This window comes from Ovis canadensis, chromosome 12 (assembly GCF_042477335.2).
Source record: "Ovis canadensis isolate MfBH-ARS-UI-01 breed Bighorn chromosome 12, ARS-UI_OviCan_v2, whole genome shotgun sequence".
Classification (NCBI taxonomy): Eukaryota; Metazoa; Chordata; class Mammalia; order Artiodactyla; family Bovidae; genus Ovis; species Ovis canadensis.
Window position 1 is genome coordinate 60,123,669 of NC_091256.1, and position 23,609 is coordinate 60,147,277.

The 23,609-nt window shown below is 58.8% G+C and overlaps 1 protein-coding gene across 5 annotated transcripts in view; it reads left to right on the forward strand.

Annotated features, from left to right (window-relative positions):
• MEGF6 (multiple EGF like domains 6) overlaps nucleotides 1–23,609 on the forward strand; it is a 104,488-nt gene that overhangs the window by 63,193 nt on the left and 17,686 nt on the right. For all 5 annotated transcript variants that reach the window (XM_069544858.1, XM_069544861.1, XM_069544860.1 and 2 more), the window contains 10 exons: nucleotides 5,115–5,237; nucleotides 14,488–14,613; nucleotides 15,545–15,667; nucleotides 17,149–17,271; nucleotides 17,598–17,735; nucleotides 19,078–19,197; nucleotides 19,556–19,678; nucleotides 20,205–20,375; nucleotides 20,709–20,840; nucleotides 21,559–21,687. In XM_069544858.1, the coding sequence (XP_069400959.1) occupies nucleotides 5,115–5,237; nucleotides 14,488–14,613; nucleotides 15,545–15,667; nucleotides 17,149–17,271; nucleotides 17,598–17,735; nucleotides 19,078–19,197; nucleotides 19,556–19,678; nucleotides 20,205–20,375; nucleotides 20,709–20,840; nucleotides 21,559–21,687 (1,308 nt within the window). The remainder of the gene's footprint in view (nucleotides 1–5,114; nucleotides 5,238–14,487; nucleotides 14,614–15,544; nucleotides 15,668–17,148; nucleotides 17,272–17,597; nucleotides 17,736–19,077; nucleotides 19,198–19,555; nucleotides 19,679–20,204; nucleotides 20,376–20,708; nucleotides 20,841–21,558; nucleotides 21,688–23,609) is intronic.

Sequence of the window (23,609 nt, forward strand, 5' to 3'; positions counted from 1 at the left end):
TCCTTTCACCAGGGGTTCAGTTACATGGACACACACGCATACACACACACGTGGCTTCCCGGGTGGCTCAGTGGTAAAGAATCTGCCTGCTAATGCAGTAGACACAGGAGATGTGGGTTCATTCCCCGGGTGGAGAAGATCCTCCGGAGTAGGACATGGCACCCCACTCCAGTATTCTTTGCCTGAAAAATCCCATGGACGGAGCCTGTCGGGCTGCAGTCCATGAGGTCACAAAGAGTTGGCCACATTTAACTACTGAACACATATACACATATATACTGTCTTTAAGATTCTTTTCTACTATAGGTTGTTACAAGATATTGAGTATAGTTCCCCATGCTAGACAGTGGGTCCTTGTTATCTGTGTTCTATGCGGGAATGTGTATGTTAATTCCAAACTCCTAATTTATCTCTCCCACCCTTTCCCATTTGGTCACCATGAGTTTATTTTTGCGTCTGTGAGTCTGTTTCTGTTTTGTAAATAAGCTCAGATGTATTTTTTTTTTCAGATTCCACGTATAAGTGATATCAGATGGTATTTGTCTTTCTCTATCTGACTTATTTCACTTAGTATGACCATTTCTAGGTCCATCCACGTTGCTGTGAATGGCATTGTTTCCTTTTATTTTATTTTTCTTATAGCTGAGTAGGATTCCATTCTAAGGGATTCCTGCCTGCAGTAGTAAATATAATGGTCATCTGAGTTAAATTCACCCATTCCAGTCCATTTTAGTTCGCTGATTCCTAGAATGTCGACGTTAACTCTTGCCATCTCCTTTTTGACCACTTCCAATTTGCCTTGATTCATGGTCCTGACATTCCAGGTTCCTATGCAATATTGCTCTTTACAGCATTGGACCTTGCTCCTATCACCAGTCACATCCACCACTGAGTATTGTTTTTGCTTTGGCTCCATCCCTTCATTCTTTCTGGAGTTATTTCTCCACTGATCTCCAGTAGCATATTGGGTACCTACTGACTTGGCGAGTTCCTCTTTCAGTATCCTGTCATTTTGCCTTTTCATACTGTTCATGGGGTTCTTAAAGCAAGAATACTGAAGTGGCTTGCCATTCCCTTCTCCAGTGGATCACATTGTGTCAGACCTCTCCACCACTCCTGGCCGTCTTGGGTTGGCCCCACAGGGCATGGCTTAATTTCATTGAGTTAGACAAGGCTGTGGTCCTAGTGTGATTAGATTGACTAGTTTTCTGTGATTATGGTTTCAGTGTGTCTGCCCACTGATGCCCTCTTGCAGCACCTATCATCTTACTTGGGTTTCTCTTACTTTGGATGTAGGATATCTCTTCACGGCTGCTCCAGCAAAGCGCAGCCGTTGCTTCTTACCTTGGATGAGGGGTATCTCCTCACCACTGGCCCTCCCGACCTTGAACGTGAAATAGCTCCTCTAGCCCCTCTGGCGCCCTCGCAGCCACCACTTCTTGGACGTGGGGTCGCTCCTCCTGGCCACTGTGCCTGGCCTCGGGCGGGAGTAGCTCCTCTCGGCTGTGGAAAACTCTGAAAGAGATGGGAATACCAGAGCACCTGACCTGCCTCTTGACAAACCTATATGCAGGTCAGGAAACAACAGTTAGAACTGGACATGGAACAACAGACTGGTTCCAAATAGGAAAAGGAGTACATCAAGGCTATATATTGTCACCCTGCTTATTTAACTTCTATGCAGAGTATATCATGAGAAATGCTGGGCTGGAAGAAGCACAAGCTGGAATCAAGATTGCCGGGAGAAATATCAATAACCTCAGATATGCAGATGACACCACCCTAATGGCAGAAAGTGAAGAGGAACTAAAAAGCCTCTAGATGAAAGTGAAAGAGGAGAGTGAAAAAGTTGGCATAAAGCTCAACATTCAGAAAACGAAGATCATGGCATCTGGTCCCATCACTTCATGGGAAATAGATGGAGAAACAGTGGAAGCAGTGTCAGACTTTATTTTGGGGGGCTCCAAAATCACTGCAGATGGTGACTGCAGCCATGAAATTAAAAGACGCTTACTCCTTGGAAGAAAAGTTATGACCAACCTAGATATTATATTCAAAAGCAGAGACATTACTTTGCCAACAAAGTTCCATCTGTTCAAGGCCATGGTTTTTCCAATGGTCATGTATGGATGTGAGAGTTGGACTGTGAAGAAAGCTGAGCGCCAAAGAATTGATGCTTTTGACACTGTGGTGTTGGAGAAGACTCTTGAGAGTCTCTTGGACTGCAAGGAGATCCAACCAGTCCATTCTGAAGATTTCCTTGGAGGGAATGATGCTGAAGCTGAAACTCCAGTACTTTGGCCATCTCGTGTGAAGAGTTGACTCATTGGAAAAGACTCTGATGCTGGGAGGGATTGGGGGCAGGAGGAGAAGGGGACGACAGAAGATGAGATGGCTGGATGGCATCACTGACTCGATGGACATGAGTCTGAGTGGACTCCGGGAGTGGTGATGGACAGGGAGGCCCGGCGTGCTGCGATTCATGGGGTCACAAAGAGTTGGACATGACTGAGCGACTGAACTGAACTGAACTGAGGATTCCATTGTATGGAGCCCTCCTCCCTCGCTTACTTGTGTGATGACCTTGGACTCACCTGAAAGCTCCAGGATAATCCCTCATCTCACCTGCAGAGTCCCTTTTGTTGTGTAAGGCTCCAGGATTATGATGATCTCATCCTCTTTGCGGGGTTGGGGGGCCCGTTATTCAGCTGACCACACCCTCCTTAAGAACTGAGCCTGGGCTCCTCGGGTCACAGAATGACTGCAGTCGCAGTCACAAGGTCGTCACTGGGTCTGGGCTCCAGGTCATGGGTGGTGGCTCAGAGCAGCTCTAACTTCCCACCAGGTGGGCCCCCTGGGAGTGGGGCCAGCTAGGTTTCGGTTACTCAGTCCTGCCTTGCTTTCTGAGTAAGCTGTTTCAGTAGAGGGGCCTCGATCTCAGAGATGGAGGGACCCCAGCAGGAGGTCATCTGCCTGCCTACCCGTAAGCCGGGAGGTGGAGGGGGAGGCCTTGAGCTGTGCCGCTGGGTTCAGGTAATCTGGACAGGCTGACAGCAAACCATGGGCACTGGGAAGCCTGGCTGGGCCTCATGGCCCCCTGCCTGTGCTGCTGATGACGGTCACTGTAGCGGGCAGGGTAGCTTTGGAGGTGAGAAGGGCTCCCAGGGAGGGGCTGGTCTGGCAGGATTTAGGCAGGAGCCTGGGGACACCTCTCAGGTCTAAACGTCCCGTCCTTGCCACAGGAGGGCGCTGAGAGTGTGGTCACGTGGGTGGGGGTGGAGGGGGGCCAGCCATCAGCGCTGCCCCTGAAGGAGCCCTGCTGATGACGGGCTTACCGGCCCCACCTCCCCCACCTGCTGTCCCAGACTGCCTGTCAGTTTGGTGTCTCTGTGGCCCCGGGGCTGCTGGCTCCCTGCACATCCCCTCAGGGACGGGGCCCCTTGTATGGGCTCTCCCCCTCAGCCAGGTACCTGAGGGCTCGAGAGTGCAGTGCCACTGTGGTTCAGCCACTCCCCAAGGCCAGCGTCTGAGGTGACCAGCTGAGAGGTGGTTTGGGAAGCCAGTGTCCCCGTTGGTTGGTCTGCTGCACACCTGCTGCTAGGGCCAAGTCTGGAAATGACAGCCTCTGTCATGCCCTTCTGTCCTGCCCAGCGAGGCCACTGAGACACACTGAGGCCCAGTCAGTCCGCCCACCCTCTCAGCGCACGTGGGGCGCTCAGACTCTGCTGGGCCCTTACTGTATGCGCAGTGCTGTTCGCCATGCAGTCGCTTTACGTTTCAGGGACCTTGAAGGGGTCACAGAGAGAGGAATCTGAGCTCAGAGGGGATGAGGTCTCCTTTCTGAGCCCCTTGGGTGGTGGCTGCCCAGCAGGTGTGGGTCAGCCCACGGTCCCCCCACCACCACTCAGCTGACTCCCTCACTGGAAGGCCCTGGATCCTGATACCTCCCACTGTGCCCTGGGTCCTCTGGCCCCTGAGACTCCTTGGGGCTCCGCTGGGGGCTGAAAACACTTCACCTTCAATCTTCCACCTGCTAATCATTCTGGTCTCATTCCAAGGAGGACTCCCCGGGTCACCCTGTTTCCAAGGAGGAGTTCTCTTGGTCTCATCTCCTCTCTGAACAGCCTTGGGGCTTGAGGGGCACCCTTGGGTTCTTCCCAGGGTGGTTATGGCTTGTGCATGGAGCAGAGGCCAGGCCTCCTAGGTTCGTCTTGGGTCGTTCCTGGAGGGACAGGCACATGGATGGAGTCAGGGTTTCTGTCCATGGGAGGCACGACCTGGTGGGCAGGCTCTGGGGATTCCCCAGGAGGAGCCCTGGCCCTGTGCCTTTGACACCCTGCAGAGGTGTGCTCGGGTGGCTGGGGCTTTAGGAGGGGGGCCTCAAAGGTGGGTGTTGTTAGGTAAAAAGACGATCAGGACACCAAAAAAACCCCAAAGCAACAGTCTAACATGCTTTTTAATGGCGAAGTGCTACCAGGTGGGGTTCCTGGACCCGAACGAGGCAGGTCAAGGAAGCCCACGCCCGGACCGTGTTAGAAGCGGCTTATGTAAGTTTGTTGTGAGGATGGTCAGGACGGGGGTTCGGATAGGTCACCAGGCCGAGGCATCGCCGGCTGATAGGTCCTTTTGCGTGACTGGGATGGGGCGGCTTTAGCTGGCGAAGTGTGCTGTCACTGGTCCCCGAGATCTGGGAGGCTCCTTCCGTTAGGGACGTCCCCCGCCGGCGGGGGAGAGAAGGGGCGGCCCATCATGGCCCCCGGGGTCCGACCTTACAGGTGTTTTCATGGGAATGATGAGTGAGAGCTGGAGGGTGCAGTCACAACGTGTAGTGTGGACCTGGGGGATCATTAAGCAGAATTAGAGGTGGCTCTTCCTCCCAGGTGGGCCTCAGGTGTTGGAGACTGGCCTGCCTTCTCTCCGCTCTGCTCCAGCAAGCATGGGTGAGGGACTTGGGACTGTGGCGGACAGCGTGGCCTGAGAAGGAGGAGTCCCGACACCTGGGCAGGGGCGATGTCCTGAGGAAAGGGGGCCGGACCTGCTCCCTGGGGCCAGCGCAGAGCGAGGCCGCCGTGTGGTTCTGTTAACCCCGGCCCCGTGTCCTCCCGCTTCCGCAGACGTGGACGAGTGCCAGGTGCACAATGGTGGCTGCCAGCACCGGTGTGTGAACACCCCAGGCTCCTACTTCTGCGAGTGCAAGCCCGGCTTCCGTCTCCACGCGGACGGCAGGACCTGCCTGGGTAAGCATTCTCCTGGGCCAGCGTTCCTAACCTCAGCCGTCACCCCACCCTTCTGGGTGTGCCCAGGTTTAGGGGGTCCCTGCCCTCCTGCACTGAGGGGCCCCAGGGGGCCTGTCTGCTCAGTGCAGCTGCCGTTACAGTGGCTCCGTCCTGCCGAGCATGGCGTGCCAAGGGGCCCTCGCCACACATCATGGGCCCTTGCCAGAACCACTCCTGTGAGGTCCCCGGCACTCAGGTGGTGAAAGAACATGTCCTGGGCCCGGGGCTCTACGCTGAGGCTGGCCCCTGGGTCCCTGGGCACTGTGACCTGGGCTGAGCACCCTCAGTGGTCACAGCCGAGTCTGGCCGGGGTGCCAAGGCCACTTCCCAGGGGACTCCCGCAGTGGGGAGGAGCCCTGGGCCTCTGTCCCCTCCAGGGCCCTCTGCTGCAAAGGCTTTGGGTGTCTGTCTGCAGGGATGCAGCTCCAGCTGTGCTGCCCCAAGTGGGGAGACTTGGTGCCTGCTGGTTGGTGGTGGGGGTGCCCTGCATGGGGCGGGGGCAGTGTAGGGCTGCTCTTGGTCTGCAGAGCTGGGTTTCCCAGGCTCAGGCTCCCCCATCCATCTTGGAGAGCCTGGGGGTAGGGGCGTGACAGGCAGGGATGTGGTATTAGGGTATTAGGGTATTAGGGATGAGGTAGGGTATTAGCCCTTACTTCCTCTGTGGGGTCTTTTTCTGTGGAGGATGGGCTCAATGGGGGCGTCTGGGGCCACTGATGGTTGGCTCCAAGGAGAGAAGGGGAGTGTGAGTGCTCACTGGGCAGAGCGTAGAGTGTAGAGTCCAGGAGTCTGGCAGTGACCAGTGGCCATCCACTGCCCTCACGCCCTCACGCCCCCACCCCCAAATCCCGGCTGCTCTGGACACAGGTGTCGCAGGCATGGCTGCCCCTCCCTGCTGGCCACTTTGTCTGGCAGGCTGCGTGGGGATTGTTCTCTGGGGGCTGGGCCTGTGGTCACCTTCCCTGGCCAGGGCTCTTTCCCTGGCTGTGGCAGGGAGCCCCTTCTTTCCACCCTGGAGACCCAGAGCGGGCCCGGGTGGGCTCTGAGCAGCCTCCTTCCTGCACGCCTCACTGCTATGTGGCAGGGCGGCCTGCCAGCCCTGGGGGGCCCTCCCGGGCAGACAAGCTCACATGTCCGGGCCGCCACGCAGGGAGCGAGGCTGCTGCCCTGTAAAGTTTCAGAGCTGGAAAGTGGAAACAGATGCAGGAATGTTGTGATGTACTTCAGGACGAATGCAACGGGGTGCAGCCCGGCTGCTGGTCCCCGGGTCCCCCGTATTTTCCCTTTCTCTGGGGCAGGTTCCCCTCGGAGAAGGGCATCTCTGGGGGCTGGTCCAGGGTGGGCTGGGCTGGGACGCCCTCCTGTCTCCCTGGATCCCCCTAGTCCACCCGATAGTGGTCTTCACTGAGCTGCCAGAATGGGTAAACAGCACGCAAAGGGGAGGGTGCCTGTCAGGGCTTTGGGAGGATTGTGGCAATCTCTAACAGTGGCCTTGAGCTGCTGGCTTCGGGCAGCCCAGGAGGAATACCCCGCTCTTGGAGGGGGATAGCCTCCTTCAGGCAGCCCAGGAGGAAACCCTTGCTCCTGGTCCCCTAGCCCAGCCCAGCCCTTCACCATGCTGGAGCCCTTCCCTGGGAGACGCCTGGGCTCGGGGCTCTCGAAGTCTCCATCTGTGGTGTTTGCTTACATCATCGACTCAAAGGACATGAGTTTGAACAAACTCCAGGAGATGGTGAAGGATGGGGAAGCCTGATGTGCTGCAGTCCCTGGGGCTGCGAAGAGTTGGACAAGACTGAGCGACTGAAAACCAGTAACAACACTGGTCTTCTAAAGATCTGATGCCAGGCCCCGCAGTGTGGTCTGCATAGCCTGGTATGAGGCTGCTGGGACATCACCGCCCCCTCTGCCTACCGCCGTCAACTCTGCACCCCCAGACTGTGTGGTCCCCAGGACCTCAGGGGGTCTGCAGCTCTCCTGGGCGCTTGTGCCCACCTCCTGGCTGCTCCTGCCAAAGGGGGCAGGTGAAGCACCCACATTCCGCGACTTCCAGTCACAGCGGGAAACACACGCTGCGTCCCCTGCACACGCTCACTCACACTCACGCACACCTGTGGGCAGATTCTGAGTGTCTGAAATTCTTGGGAGCTGACACCTGCAGGCCATCCCCCAGGTCTCTTGGGAGTAATGTGGGTTTGTCAGCCCAGGTCTGTTGAGGGCTGCCTTCCCTGTGGGCGGGCTGGGCTTTGCTAAAAAGTTTCCAGAGCAAATAGGGGTCTCCTGGGGACTTTCTCCCAGGCAGAGCAGGAAGCAGTTGCTCTAGGGGCACCCTGCCCTTCTCCCTGAACGGCCCCTTTGGGTTGTGGAGGGACCCTCCCCGGTAGCAGAGCACCTGACCTACGGCCCTAGGATGGGTAGGGCAGCCGAGCACCAGATGAGGGGGTCCAGGTGGGGCCCGGTGACGGGCACTGCCTGGCCCCTGCCAGGCTGCTGGAAGTCCCTGCTGCTTTGCTGAGAGGTGTGGGCCCTCCCTGCTTCTCCAGGACTCCCAGGGAACAGGGTATGGGGAGGAGCTGGTGACCTTGTCTGAGGTTCACAGTGGGGGCACCCTCTGGGCCCAGCCCCCCCTAGGGTCTCAGCAGACATTGATGGGAAGATCAGTGTAGAACTGGGCCCCTCCCCAGTTGTCCCCTCCCCCACGCAGGCCAGCTGCAGGTGGGCTGCACAGCTGGAGCACAGCTGCCCTGGACCCCCTCCCTGGGGCCTGCTGGGATCCTCTGGGCAACGGGAGAGGTGCTCTGAGCTCTCCTGGGACTGGTGGGGCAGGCAGGGGACAGGTCCGGGCACCTTCCCCTTCAGCAGCTTGGAATGAGGGTTATGGAAATGCTAGAGGGTGAGAGTAAAGAAGGTGCCCACAGGGATGTGACAGGCCTTCCTCCATACAGGGTGGGAAGGCCCTCCGTACTGGGAGCTCTCAGGTTGGTGTGCATCATGGCACCCAGGGATCTGGGAAGTCTTCAAAGGTGGTTTTGCTTAACAGGAGCCTTGAAACAGACAAGGGGAGACTTGAAACACTCTTTCAAGTTGCTTTAGAGGCAGGGAGAAGACAGAAAGCACACAGTCTTCCTGTACCCCTACTTTGTAAAAGGCCCCTTGCAAATAACATGCAAAAAGTTTCCATTTTTAAAGTGAAGATTTGATGGAAGGATCTTACCATCAGCCTCAAAGCCCCTGAGTGCCTCACGTGTGACCTTGGCTGCTCTTGTCCAGCCTGGCCCCAGGAGAAAGAAGCAGAAACAGCCTGGTGTCCTGGGTGCTCCAGCTCCAGGGAGCCCCCTGGGTTTGTCCCCACCCCCGCCCCAGCAGGCTCTGGGGTGGGAAGAGGTGGGCAGAGAGAGGCCGAGGGCTGGTCCAGCCTGCTTCTCACCCTCAAGGATGAGGAGCTGGCCCCTGTCCTTCCCCAAACTGTGGGAAATGGAGCTGCAGAGGGCTGTGCTGGGCGGTGAGCCTGGTGGAGCCTGCACTTTTCTGTGCCACGCAGTGCGCCCAGGCAGACCCATGGAGACTGCTCCCCGTCTTTGGGAAACCCTCCTCCTCTGGGCTAGGGTGACTCCTGGATCCTGGCCTTGAATGTCGCCCATGGTGAGCAGCACACCCCGTCTGAGGGGCCATGTCACTGTCAACGAGTAGAGGGGCCCCTGTGACACCCAGGGGCCAGCCCCTGGGGAGAGGCAGGTCCCCTCCTTCTCTCGGCTTCAGGCCTGTTGAGTCTTTTGGATGGACACTGTGGGGAGGATTCTGCTGTAAGCCTACACCCCTGGTGGTCTGGAGTCAGATGGCCCCCACAAGAGCCCCTGGAGGAGGAAAAGGGAACCCACTTCAGTATTCTTGTTTGGAGAGTCCTGTGGACAGAGGACCTGAAAGGCTACAGTCCGTGGGGCTGCAAAGAGTCGGACGCAACTGAGCAACTGGGTGCACACACGGTGCCCACAGTACGGGGAGGGTCATCCTGCACCCCACCTGCCTTTGGGTTCTGCCTCAGGGGTGCCAAGTGGCCTCGGGGCAGATGCTTCCCCAGACCTGGGTCTCCCCGGTGAAGGGACAACAAGGTGTCTGCACAGGGTCCCACAGCCTGCTGTCCCCTGACTCCTTGGCAGGGAGGCCACCAGGGTCCCGGAGGCTTCGTTGGCAAAGCCACAGGCAGCAGAGGGGTGGAGACTGCTAGGCTCTTTGGCAGAGTTCATCCCTGCAAACCACAGACGCAGTTCTGGGCATGTTTTCAAGTCAACTCCAGGCCCGAACCAGGCTGCAGTTTCTGAAAGTGCCTTCCCAGCCCCAAGGGGCCGCTGAGTCTGAACGGGGAGCAAGAAGGGCCACCCTGCCCGAGGCCATCCTGGGAGGTCCAGGCCCTGTATCTGCAGGCTCCCAGTGCCCAGGGTGGGGGCAGGAGGGTTGCACCCTGACCTGGGGAAGCCAGGGCAGTGGCCACAGACCCTGGGCTGGATGCAGAGACCCTGTGGGGAAGCAGGGGCAGACTGGGGCCTCAGGAGGTGAGGGGTTAGAGTCAGAGAGTTGATGAGGGCAGAACCTAGCAGGGAGCACAGTGTGGGAGTGGGGAGAGGTGTGAGAGTGCGGATGACCTTGGAATGTGTACTGGGAGCTGCAGAACCCGGGTCCTCACCTGTGAGTGCATGTCCTGAGGTGGGCGGGCACTGGGCAGGGCAGCTGCAGGGCCTGGGTCCAGGCTTTGCTGCTTTCTCTGGCCGGACCAGGAGAGCATGGGTGCTGGATGGTGCAGTCTGTGATGTGGGTGCCGGTGGGTGGGAGAGAGCATGGCCCGTGGGTGGGAGCGGCTGAATCCATGCTGCGGGGGAACCGTGCCCCACCCCTCCAGGCAGTGTGGAGGCCCCAGCAGAGGGTCGGGGATGGGGCAGGACGCATAAGGCCCGGCTGTAGGCAAACTGAGCTGCCAAGGGGTACCGGGCGGGCCAAGCCCACATGAGTCTCCCCCACTGGCTGAGCTGGCAGGCCACACCTTTCCAGTCCTGCCATCCCGGCCCTACGGCCAACAGAGGGCTTCCTAGAAGTATGGGCTGTACGTGGCTGCTGACCTCACGTGGTGTGAGGCTCTTGGGACCTGCAAGCCAAGCCAGTCTGAGGGCAGTCATTACGAACCCATGAAGCTGCCATCCAGCCTGCTCCGATCCACCGGCTGGGGTTGGAGGCTGGAGCACAGTGGGCTGGTGAGCTCAGCATGCTGCCAGCAGGCTTGTCCTAACTCCAGCAGCCTGCCAGGCACAGCCCCTTGAATGACCAGCTCGGGCGTGCCAGCGTGCTGGTGTCCCAGGCCAGGGCCTTGCCAGGGGATCCGCCTTGCAGGTCAACTGTTCAGAGCCCTACCTGCACCTCCACAGCGCTCACACACACCTAATGCTGGGCTCCAGGTGGTACCACCTGCATCTTCAGCAGTGGCGAGCCAACCAGCATGGATGGAGTAGATCCTCCTCCCTCTAGGACATCTAGAAGGGTGTTTCCTCACACCTGGCTCTGGGCTGGAGCGACCCCTGCTGGCGAAAGACGGAGTTGTAGCCTGCACCGTTAGAACCCGGGGCTTCCCTGGTGGCTCAGATGGTAAAGAATCAGCTTGCAATGTGGGAGACATGGGTTTGATCCCTTGGTCTTAAAAATCCCTTGGAGGAGGAAATGGCAACTCACTCCGGCATTCTTGCCTGGAGAATCCCATGGATGGAGGAGCCCGGCGGGCTACAGTCCACGGGGTCACAGAGTCAGATGCGACTGAATGACTGACGCTTTCACTTTCAGTCTCTGTTAGAACCTGCTGGTCCCCTGGTTCTGGTGCTTGCAAACTGGGAAGTGAAGGGGCAAGAGTCGGCTCAGGCTGCCCTAACCAGTGCACCGACTGGGCGGCTTAGACACGGAAGTTTGTCTTCTCACTGTTCTGGAGGCTGACAGTTCTCACTCATGGTCCCAGCCAATCCAGTGCCCGATGAGAACATTCTTCCTGCTGTCTCCTCGTGTAGCCATGGGGACAGAGACAGAGAGAGGCTTTATGTCTTTTCCATTTGTTTTTTTCTTTTAAGCTCTTTCTCATATTAGAGAAAGGGAGGCCTTTATGGTTAACAAATACTTTAATTTTTTTGGCTGCAACAATACTGAGGTGGGTTGCCATTTTCTATCCAGGGGATTTTCCCGATCTTTGGATCAAACTCAGGTCTCCTGCATTGCAGGGAGATTCTTTACTGTATGAGCCACCAGGGAAGCCAAAAAATATTTTTAGTTCAATTTTTCGGGCTGCAAGGCATGTGGGATATTAGTTCCCTGATCAGTATCAAACCCATGTCCCCTGAATTGGATGCCTGGAATCTTAATCACTGGACCACCAGGGAAGTCCTTATATCTTTTCTTTAAAGACACAAATTCTGTTGGATCAGGGCCCCACCCTTATGACCTCATTTAACCTGAATTATTGTTGTCCAGTCACCAAGTCATGTCCGACCAATGGACTGGAGCATGCCAGGCTTCCCTTTCCTTCACTATCTCCCTGAGTTTGCTCAAATTCATGTCCATTGAATTAGTGATGCCATCCAACCATCTCATCCTCTGCCACCCGCTTCTCCTGCCCTCAGTCTTTCCCAGCACCAAGGTCTTTTCCAATGAGTTGTCTCTTTGCATGAGGTGGTCAAAGTATTGGAGCTTCAGCTTCAGCATTAATCCTTCCAATGAATATTCAGAGTTGATTTCCTTTAGGATTAACTGGTTTGATCTCCTTGCTGTCCAAGGGACTCTCAAGAGTCTTCTCCAGCACCACAGTTCATTATTTCACTTCCAAATATGGTCACATTGATGGTTGAATTTTAGAAGTGCACGTGTGAATTCCAGGGGTACACAAATATTGGTCCCCTTAGGGGCTGTGGAACCCCCTCGCTCCTGTGTTCTGACAAGCCGCAGCTTCAGCCCTGAGCCTGGTCCATTCGGGCATGGAGCAATGGTGTGTGGACTCCACGGCTATGACTCACAGTGACCTGAGGGTCTGGAAGCTTTATCCCCAGCTCTAGGCACTGGGCATGCAGAGGCTGGCCCTCCCCTGAGCAACACAGCCCAGCGTCTGAGAAAAACTACCTTGCTCAGCTTTGTGGGAATCCTGGGCACAGGATGTGCGAGATGATGCTATGGGACTTGGCTCCCTCGTGTGCAGCACTGCTTGGGGGCATCTGGAATGTTAGGACTTGTGCAGCAGAGCAAGAGACTCGGGCCGGTGTTGGGGAGGCTCAAGCCTGCATGGGGAGCTGCACACCTTCGTGGCCCACCACCTGCCTGGGATTTCTCCCCTGGTGGGCTCCTGTGGGCCCAGTACCAGGTCACCCCTGGGCCCGTCTCGGGGGTCCTGCCATAGCTCTGTGGGACGTCCTTGCAGCTGCAGTGTCTGCCCAGCTGTTCCCCTGGCCCTCTCTCCGTGTGCCTGCCCGGCGCTGCCAGGAGGGGCTTCTGGTTCTTGTTATGAGCTCTGAGCAGAGATGCAGTTGGTGCTGTAAACACAGACAGTGCCCCAGGAATGGGCCAGCTCAAGCCATGCTTCGAAGCCTCTGGAATTGATGCCAGTGGGTTAAGCAGAGCTGTCTCAGGGGAGGAAGGCGGGGCCTTGGGGGTCAGCGCAGAATTGGGGGTGGGTGGCTGCAGAAGGGGCCTAGAGGCTGACTGGGACCGGAGACGTGGCCATCCTGCTTGCCTCCGTCTGACCCTGGTCCTGGGGCTCTGCTGCTCCCCCTCGACACATGGCAGAGGCAGATGTGGCCAGGAGACAGAGCCCGCACTGCGCCCCGGGTGTTCACCCCACCCCGAGAGCAGGGCTGGCTCGGCCCCGGGGTACCCTCAGCTCCAGTTCCTTCCCCACACACTCCTCCTGGGGAACCAGCAGGATGGCGAGTGCTGGGTTTTGGCTTTTGGGAGCATACTTGCTTTGAAGGAAGCCTTGTTCTTGGCAGACGCTGTGGGCCTGGCCCCTCTGAGCCCTGAGGCTGTTCACTTGCTCTGCGTGCAGACGCGTCTGCTCCCGGCTCCATGGGCCTCAGTGTTGGGGTGGGTCGCTCCTGGACCCCAGACCCACTGACAGTGAATAGCCTCTCCAGCCTCGGGCCCTGAGGCCCCCCTGAAGTCTGTGATGACAGCACAGGTGGCGTCTGGGGGTGAGTCCCTGTCCCCCGCTGGTCGCAGTGTTTAGTTCCAGCACTCAGGCTTGCTCTGCCCCAGGCCTGCTGGGCAGTGATCTGCACCTCCCCGTGGTGCATTCTTGAAGCTTCACTGCAGAGCTGGGGACCTGTCCCTCCCTAACCACAAGGCCACTACCAGCAACTTGGTGGAGCTACCAGAGGCCAGGTGTCTTCCCTGGGTGCACAGTGCCCCCTTCCTGGGCATAGCCTCAACACATCCACACAGGACATAGGCACCCACTTGGCTAGCCTGACCCATAAGAGCCTTGTTCTAGGTGGGACTGAACGGGAACACCTGGACTCCTGGCATCCTAGGACTGGGATGGGGGTCCCTGGCTCTGGCCTCACCAAGTGCTGTCCCCACAGCTGCTCAGAGGGGTGGGGTCTGGGTGAGGTCAGGTGGGGGTGAGGCCCCACCTGGGGTGGGCGGGTGCTGCAGTGGTCCAACAGGAGCTTGTGGCTAGGCCCGCAGGTCGTAGTGGCTGTCCGTGGAGGCCCACACCTGCCCCTCTGCCCTGGCCTGATGACCAACAGTGGAGTGTCTGGGTCTTCCCCAGCCCCTGCTGGCCTCCTGTTCCTCCAGGGAGCCTCCCAGCCTGCTGGACCCTGAGCCCCGAATGCCCTGACCCTCAGCAGGGCCTGGTGTTTTGTGATCTGTGCCCGGGGTTGGGGAGGGGGCTGGGCTTCCATTGGGTGCTCTGCAGTGCCTCCCTACACTCAGTCCTGGGGCAAGCTGGGCCAGAGGACCCAGATTCGGATCATGGCCCTGTGTGTCCCGTTTGTGGGCCGAGAAACAAAGCCAGGCCTTCGACCTGGACGGGAGCTGTGTTGCCCTCTCAAAGCCCCTGCTTCTGGGACGCAGATAGGAAGGAGGGAGGGGCTCGGAGGTGCCAGAAGCTTCCTGTAGGAGGTGCTCCGAGCCTGCCTGGGGTAGAGCCCTTTGGCCGAGCCGTCCTCCTGGGGTGACCTGACTCCACTCGGGTCCCCAGCCATCAACTCCTGCACCGTGGGCAACGGTGGCTGCCAGCACAACTGCGTCCAGCTCACAGTGACCCAGCACCGCTGCCAATGCCGGCCCGAGTTCCAGCTCCAGGAGGATGGCAGGCGCTGCGTCCGTGAGTGTCCCAGGGGTGAAGGCAGGGGATCAGGGCTGGCCTTCCACTGGGACCCCCGGCCCGTTCTCCATGCTCCCTCAGACCTGCCCGGGGATCGTGCAGCCCCAGTCCCTCCCTGCTTGGCCAGTGGTGTTGCAGGAGGGTCTGAGGGGTCTGGTCCATGTCGTCGCCCTTGGTTGACCTGTGATCACACAGGAGGCTCCTTGGCTGCGGAGAGTGATGGGGCGTCATCTAGCCCCCTGGGCCCTGGGGAGGAAGCCCGTCAGGCTGTGCTCTGGGATCTCACATCTTTGGGGGCAGGAAGCTCAGGATGGGGGTACCGGGATGAAGAGGAAGGTCATCCTGTATTGTCTCAGTTCTGAGGCCTGCCCTGTCCTTGGCGTGGGCATGCAGGCCCCAGCCCTGGCCCTTGGGCAGAGGAGACTGCCAGGTGCTGTCTGGCTCCTTGCCCTGGGGTCCCAGGGCTGTGGGTCACGGAAGGGGGCCTCTGCTGACAGAGAAGGTGGAGCAGGCCCAGGAGACCCCTGAGAAGTGGGAAGGGGTGGGTGCAGGGCTGGTGCTGAGGGAGTCCCTCCCGCCCTACCTGGCCTTACAAGTCCCAGGGGATCAGGACTGAGTGTTGGCAAGCGGTAGGGCAGGGTGGCATGAGTTCATGGGGCTGGGGCTCTGACAAAAAGAGAGGTGGGGAGCTGGCCATGTGCCTGCTGCCTGACCAGGGCGGGCCTGGCGGTGCCCTCTGTCTTCTCTGGAGGAGTCTGGGAGTGCCTGGGGCTCCCCTGACCCCTAGTCCACATCCCAGCCTGTCAAGACAGAGCAGGAGGGGTGAGAGCTCTAGGTGGGGGCTCACCAGAGGCCCTGGGGTGGGGACCCCAAACCTGCTGAATCCTCCACGTCTGCCCTTTGCCCCCATCCCTCCTGGCCATGACTGCAGGGAGAAACCCGTGCGCGGACCGGAACGGCGGCTGCATGCACAGGTGCCGGGCGCTCCGGGGCCTTGCCCACTGCGAGTGCCACGCAGGCTACCAGCTGGCAGTGGACCGCAAGGCCTGCGAAGGTAAGACGCCCTCCCTGTGCTAGGGCCAGTCCAGGGGTCACCTCCCTGCATCCCCCTTCAGGGGCCTCTGTGTGTGGGGCCAGTTCCCGTGTCGTCACTCTAGGCTGACCTGGGATGATACAGGGTCATCTCTAGGACTGGGACTGGGGAGGCAGGGCGGAGGGTGGGAGATGGAGAGGAGGGGCAGGAGCTCAAGGAACTGCTCCCAAAGAGAGTCCCGTATCTGCAGGAAGACAGTTCTCAGGGTGCCTTGTTAGTTTTAAATATTGCTCTTAGGTGTTAGTTAAGCAGTACCTGCTTGTTAGGGCTTTCCTGGTGGCTCAGTGGTGAAGAACTCACCTGCCAAGCAGAAGATGCAGGTTTGATCTCTGGGTTGGGAAGATCCCCTGGAGAAGGAAATTGCAATCCATTCCAGTATTCTTGCCTGGAGAATCCCACGGACGGAGGAGCCTGGAGGGCTACAGTCCATGGGGTCGCAAGAGTCAGACAGAACTTAGCGACTAAACAACAACCTGCTTATTAGAGAAAGGGTCATTACTGTGATCCGAGTGACATCCCTGAACCAGTTTCCAGGTTGTCTCTAGGCATGTTGGTTATTGGGTGCATAGAGCATCACCCCAGAGCGTGGTGGGCACAGCTTTTTAGAACATGCTCCGACCTCATGGCTGCACGGGCGTCCACCGTGCAGTGTTGGTTGCCCCATCTCAGGACTCGGGTGTCCCTGCTCCTCCCTGTTACACGTGGTTCTGGATGAGCAGCCTGGGCCTGTCCCCCTGACTCTTGGGGTGAGCCTCTCAAGTGATGTGGTCATTTCCTGAGGCAGCCTGCCCGATGGCCATCAGAGAGACAGGTCTGTGAGTGTAGAAGCTTGTTCCACGTCACTATCAGGAAAATGTTCTAGGTCTCACTGCCAATGTGATGGGCATGTCCTGGCATTCCGGATGCAGTGGCTTCAGAGAACCCAGTGGGAAATGAGGCTGAGGGTCAGCTTCATTCCAAGGACTCTCAGGCGGTGGGACTGAAGCAGTCATTGGAAATGCTAGGTCCTGAGGCCAGTGCCACGTGGCCACAGGGAGGAAGCTGTAGCTTGACCCTGGATGACAGAGTGTGCTTTCTCCCGCTGGCCCCCGGAGGCCGGTGGCGAAAGGCCCCTTCTGTGCCCGGCCTCGATGAGGGGTGCTTGGCAAGTGCAGACACACACATCTCAGGGACTGTGGGCTCAGAGAGGCGGAACAGCGCCCACTGCTGCTGGTGGGGCCTGAACCCAGACTTCCAGCCGTGCCCTCCTCGCCCTGGGACAGAGCACAGCTCTGCACCTGGAGTGTTGGTGAGAGCAAAAATGCTCAGAGCAAAGGAGAGGGCACCAGGGGCCCCTCTTGGCATGGGATGCCTGGGCCCTGAACCCTTGGAGACCACCCTTGGGGGCCCAGCCTTCCAGGCCAGTGGTCAGAGCACCCTTCACCTGCGATCTCTCCCATCAGATGTGGATGAATGTGCCACAGGCCTGGCCCAGTGTGCGCATGGCTGCCTCAACACGCACGGCTCCTTCAAGTGTGTGTGCAATGCGGGCTACGAGCTGGGTGCTGATGGCCGGCAGTGCTACCGTGAGTGGACAGTGGGTGGCAGCACCACTGGACGTGGAGACGCCACATGGCTCCCCAGCCCCCAACTGTCGGCTCGCTTTGGCCGAGGGCCAGAACTGCCTTGTCAGTTGAGGGCCGGCGCTGGGCCTGGGGGCTGATTGTGGGTCCTGGGAGGATGGGGGAGGACAGAGGGACCCCAGGAGGACGGGGTTCCAGGGTCCACTGGGCCCTGGAGCTCTGTGCAGCCTGTTTCCCAGGGGACTGGCAGCAGCTAGGGCGGGAGGACCATGCCAGCTCGGGGCGTCACCCCAGCCCTGGTCCCACGTCTCTGGTGGCTCTGGCCGCAGGGATCGAGATGGAGATAGTGAACAGCTGTGAGGCGGACAATGGCGGCTGCTCCCACGGCTGCAGCCACAGCAGTGCGGGCCCCGTCTGCACCTGCCCCCGTGGCTACGAGCTGGACGAGGACCAGAGGACATGTATCGGTGCGAGCGGCCTCCTTCCCCACTGCCGTCCCCTAAGCCAGAGGCTCGCTGCTGCCCTGGGGCAGTGCTCGGGTTTGATGCTGTGAATGGGAACCTCCCTCCTGTTGCCCCCAGTCCCGTTCCCTCGGCCTCGGGCAGGGGTGGGGGTGGTACGAGGGGGCCTGGTGAGAGACAGCATCACGACCCCGCTGAGCACCCACCACCCATGTCCACCTGCAGTTCTGCTCAGCTGCTAGGTCAACACCCACGTGCTGTGACATGTGAGCATCCCCTCTGCATCAGCAGGTACTTCCTAGCACCTGCCACTGCCTACCCTGCTCTCACAGCAGGTGGGGCAGCCCTGGGCTGCCACCTGGGTCCTGGTGTGTCGTGTGTGCAGGGCCGGGGATGTACCTGGGTGCCTATGTGATTGAGGGCGAGTATGTGAAACTCACATGCAGGTGTGTATACAGTCATGTGCAAGTGTGTGTGTGCGTGTGGTTGCCAGCAGGTAGTTGTGCATGGGTGTGCATGTGGTTGTGTGCAGGTAGTTGTTCATAGGTGTGCGTGTGGTTGTGTGCAGGTTGTGCGCAGGTGTGCGTGTGGTGTGCAGGTAGTTGTGTGCAGGTGTGCACGTGGTGTGTAGGTGTGTTTGTGAGGTGTGCATGTGGCTGTGTGCAGGTAGTTGTGCATAGGTGTGCGTGTGGTTGTGTGTAGGTAGTTGTGTGCAGGTGTGCACCTGGTGTGTATATGTGTTTGTGAGGTGTGTGTGTGGTCGTGTGCAGGTAGTTGTGCGCGAGTGTGCGTGTGGTTGTGCAGGTAGTTGTGCATAGGTGTGCGTGTGGTTGTGTGCAGGTTGTGTGCGGGTGTGTGTGTGGTGTGCAGGTAGTTGTGTGCAGGTGTGCACGTGGTGTGTAGGTGTGTTTGTGAGGTGTGCGTGTGGTTGTGTGCAGGTAGTTGTGCACAAGTGTGCATGGGGTTGTGTGCAGGTAGTTGTGCGCGAGTGTGCGTGTGGTTGTGTGCAGGTGTGCACCTGGTGTGTAGGTGTGTTTGTGAGGTGTGCATGTGGTTGTGTGCAGGTAGTTGTGCATAGGTGTGCGTGTGGTTGTGTGCAGGTTGTGTGGGTGTGCATGTGGTTGTGTGCAGGTAGTTGTGTGCAGGTGTGCACGTGGTGTGTAGGTGTGTTTGTGAGGTGTGCGTGTGGTTGTGTGCAGGTAGTTGCGTTATAGGCGTGCACCTGATGTGTAGGTGTGTTTGTGAGGTGTGCGTGTGGCTGTGTGCAGGTGTGTGCACACACCCGTGCTGTGGACAGCGTGCACTTGGGTGGCACTGGTGCCAGCTGGTTGTGGTGTGTGCCCTGCAGACGTCGACGACTGTGCCGCCTCCCCGTGCTGCCAGCAGGTTTGCACCAATAGCCCCGGCGGTTACGAGTGCAGCTGCTATGCCGGCTACCGGCTCAGTGCGGATGGCTGCGGGTGTGAGGGTGAGTGCTGGGCGGCTGGGGCAGCTGGGGAGTGGGCCGTCCTAAGGGTGACACGGGGTGGGCTCTGGCCCCCGCCCAGCACTCTGTCTCTGGGTGTTGGTTTAGCGCCTGCATCTGCAGGCCTGTGGAGGCCTGCCTGTTCCCTCCCCCGTGTGGTCACTGTCTTCTTCTCTGGGCTGGGCCTACACCCCCGACTGCCCCCGGCCTGGCCTTTCTCGAGCAGGAGGCCAGGAGGATGGCTGTGGCGTGGGTGTCACCCAGCAGGTCCCCATCCCATGGGGAGGGGTGGGGTGGAAGGACCGCCCCGAGGCTCTGACCCCTGGAGGATGGGTGCCAGTGTCCCTGGGTTTGCCCGCAGACGTGGACGAGTGCGCCTCCGGCCACGGTGGCTGCGAACACCACTGTGCCAACCTGGCCGGCTCCTTCCAGTGCTCCTGTGAGGCCGGCTACCAGCTGGACGAGGACCGCAGGGGTTGCACCTGTGAGTCTCCACCTGGCCCCATGGGACCCTGTCTTTCTGCAGCACCGGAGCCCCACTCCCTGCTTCCCAGCTGGATGGACCTCACCTCAGACCCTCCCACTGTGGGATGGGCTGGGGGTGGGTGGGTGGGTGGGAGGGGCTGGACAGACAGGGGCCCCCAGGCAGGTGTTAGGGGTCCCAGTGGTCCAGCTTTAGCCCCTCCCTGACTAGAGGAGGGACTTCATTCAGGGACTGAGGACCACGTCCAGAGCAGAGGGCTCTTCTGTCCCCACTCCCGCTCCACGCTCAGGGTCCCTCTGGCTAGTGTGGGAGCCGGGACAGCTGGGGCGGACATGGCGAGACTCAGGTCCTCAGGGCCTGGAGCCTCCTCTGTCCTGAGAAGTAGGCTCGCTCCTGGTGACCAGGGTGAGGAGAGGCACCAGGGTCTGTAGATGGGGGTCCCGGGGTGGCACCGAGGGGCAGGGGAGTCAGTCCTGAGGAGGACAGGTGAGCGGCAGGGGCTCAGTGGCCTTCGTACTCTGCCCAGCCCTGGAGCTGCCCGAGCTGGTCCTGGACGGCCACCTGCCCCTCGGGCGGCCCCCTCTGCACATTGCGGTGCTCCAGGACGAGCTGCCCCCTCTCTTCCAAGACGACTACGCCGGGGCTGAGGAGGAAGAGGCTGAAGCACGGGGCGAACACACGCTGCAGGAAAAGTATGGTGAGAGATGGGCCCGTCCCCGGGCTTCTGTGCCAGCACCCCCTGGGCCTGGCTGCTGCCCAGCCTACGGTCTTGGGCATGAGGAAGTCTTCCTGTGAGTGCCTTGTTTGCCAAGGCTCAGAGAAGCCAAGAGGCTTGCTCAGTCTGCCCAGTGTGTCTGGGGCTGAGCCTGGCTGCCCACTTAGGGCCCTTTCTGGCCCCCATGTGGCCCCCTTGTCTCCGTTCACCCGCGTGGGACCTGCATGGCCCGAGGATGCCGTGTGTCCCCTTCTCTGGGTAGGGTCCAGGGCCAGGGGCCAGGCTCTGAGGCTCTTCTCTCAATCCGTCCCCCAGTCTGCCTGGACAACACCTTTGGCCCAGACTGCAGCTTGACTTGTGATGACTGCAGGAATGGGGGAACCTGCCTCCCCAGCCTGGACAGCTGTGACTGCCCTGATGGCTGGACCGGGCTCGTCTGCAACGAGAGTGAGGCTGCTGTGGGGGCGGGGCCGCATGGGGGACAGGGCCCAGGAGCCGTAGGACCTGCATGGCATGGACGGTCCACTCCTCCTACCGTCCTGGGCAGGGGCTTCCCAGGTCCTTCCATTCACTCATTCCTTCAGGGTCTCTCAGCTGCCTTCTCCACGCCAGGTTCTCTTCTAGGTGCTGTGAGACCCTGGGGGCTCACAGAGCCTGGTGTCTGCCCCTCACAGATGTCGCAGTCGATGAGGGTCCAGCCACAAGCAAGCCAACAACTAACTGAGACAAAAAGGGGTCTGATGAAGAGCAGTGGGTGGGCAGGCCAGTCATGCTAGAGTCTCCGGGGGACAGGTGACTTCCTCAGGCCACACAGCAAGTGGGCAGCTGAAGCACATTAGAACACTGCTCTCTCCCAGCCTCTGTCCAGGGCATGTCCACTCCCTGCCCAGAGACCCTCTAGTATCAGAGGCCACAGTGACTGAAAGTGCTGGTTGAGGAGGTGGACCTGTTGGAGTAGAGGGAGAGGATGCAGGATTGATGAGTGATGTCTGCCGTGCATGTGGGCGGGGTTCCAGGGCACAGGTCCCATTAGGTGCTGCTCTGGGAAGTTGCTTCTGAACTGGAGGCTTGACCCCCAGGAGGGTGTTTGTATCTCTGGAGGGGCTTCTGAGTGCAGGGTCCTTTTGCGGGCCGACGACCCTGAGCTCCTCTGTCCCCCTTGCAGCTTGTCCTCTGGACACCTTCGGAAAGAACTGCAGCTTCTCCTGCAGCTGTCAGAACGGCGGGACCTGTGACCCTGTGACAGGGGCCTGCCGCTGCCCCCCAGGGGTCAGTGGAGCCCACTGTGAGGACGGTGGGTGCAGCCCCTCCTTGACCCCTGGGTTCATCCTTGGGGTGGAGGTGAGGGGCAGGCACCACCTCTTGGCTCCTAGTCCCCTTTCTTCTGCAGGGGTGGGGAAAGTGACCGTATGGTGCAGAGGAAGCCCCTTAGTGCAAGAAGCACTGAGTTGTTATCGTTGGCTATTCTCACAGGGCCTGACTATCGCAGGTGGTGAGGACTCGTGGGAAGAATAGCACTTTTGTAACTGGGTCCCCTGAGAAGTAGTGAGCTCCCTGTTCCTGGAAGCATTCAAGGAGAGCTACATGATGGCTGGGTGGGGTTTGCAGAAGGGAGCATGCCTGGGCTGTGGCTTCTTGGGATGACACTAACATCCTTTCTAACTCTGAAGTTGCAACATTTTTGGAGGAACTGGAGTCCACAGAAGTTTCCCAGGTGCCTGATGCTTCATTGTAAAGTCTTCAGACCTTTACATTTCTGCTACTTTTGCTGGCAAGTATAGCTAGTATATCAAGGACTTCCTGTCTTAGCAGTGATGGCAATAATTGGTGGACCGTTCCCAGGGCCTAGGTGGCCTGTGTGGGGTGGCAGGGCAGGTCTTTCTGCTTCCTCCCTCTGGTCACCTTCTCAGCTCAGTCAGCATCCCTGTGTTTCTTTTCCTGAGATCTGCCATCCCTACCCTGAATGAGAGCTGAAAGCACACTGCCTGTTGGAAGCTGTATGTGTGTTGTTGTTCAGTTGCTAAGTTGTGTCCGACCTGTGACCCTGTGGACTGCAGCACACCAGGCTCCTCTGTCCTTCACTCTCTCCCAGAGTTTGCTCAGACTCGTGTCTTTTGAGTTGGTGATGCCGTCCAACCATCTCATCCTCTGCGCCCTTTCTCCTCCTGCTCTCAATCTTTCCCATCATGAGAATCTTTTCCAAGGAGCTGGCTCCTCGCTTCAGGTGGCCAAAGTATTGGAGCTTCAGCTTCAGCATCAATGCTTCCAGTGAATATTCAGGGTTGATTTCCCTTAGGATTGACTGGTTTGATCTCCTCGCTGTCCAAGGGATTCTCAAGAGTCGTCTCCAACTCCACAGTTTGAAAGCATCAATTCTTTGGTGTTCAGCCTTCTTTATGGTCCAAATCTCACATCCATACATGACTACTGGAAAAACCATACTTTGACTCTACGGACCTTTGTCAGCAAAGTGATGTCTCTGCCTTTTAATAATGTGCGTCTAGGTTGGTCATACCTTTCCTTCCAAGGAGCAAGCATCTTTTAAATTCATGTGTATGTGATGGGTCCTCAGTGGACCCATGGGACTCCTGGCAGATAAAGGGCCTGCATCTCAGTACTTCCTTGGTGACATGGTGTGGCTTCCCAGAAACTAGGTCTCAGTCGGGGTCCTGTGGGTAAAGTGCACCCGTGCAGGTGAGCTGGAGGAGGTCTGTCCCAGCTCTCAGGGGCCCCTCTATGAGTTTCCTAGACTCCAGGTGCCCCAGGCTCGTGACTGTCCCTCTAGCCTCTGCCTCCATCTCCCCGGGCCTCCTCTTTTTGAGTCTAGCCTCCCTCTCCTTTCCCTTCTAAGGACACTTGTTGGGTTAGGCTTGCTGGGACAGTTCAAGATGGTCCCACCAGGAGATCTTGATGGTCAGGATGTGGACATTCCTTGGGTTCACCATGCAGGTCCCTGAAGCCCTTCAGTAGGCGGGTCAGGGGCAGAGCTGAGTCACAGCAAAGCACTCAGGGAGGAGGGCCACAACCCCGCCCTGGCCCTGGGCCCCTTGAACTTGGGCCTGTGTCCTTCCTTCTGTGAGTTCCAGAGGCCAGGCTCAATGACCACTGAGGGACAGGCATCAGGATGCTGTCAGTGCCGGTCAGATGGAGAGAGTGGGCTCTCGGAGTCACTCCTGCGTGTGATGAAGATGTGATGGCCTCCGGTCTGGCCACCGT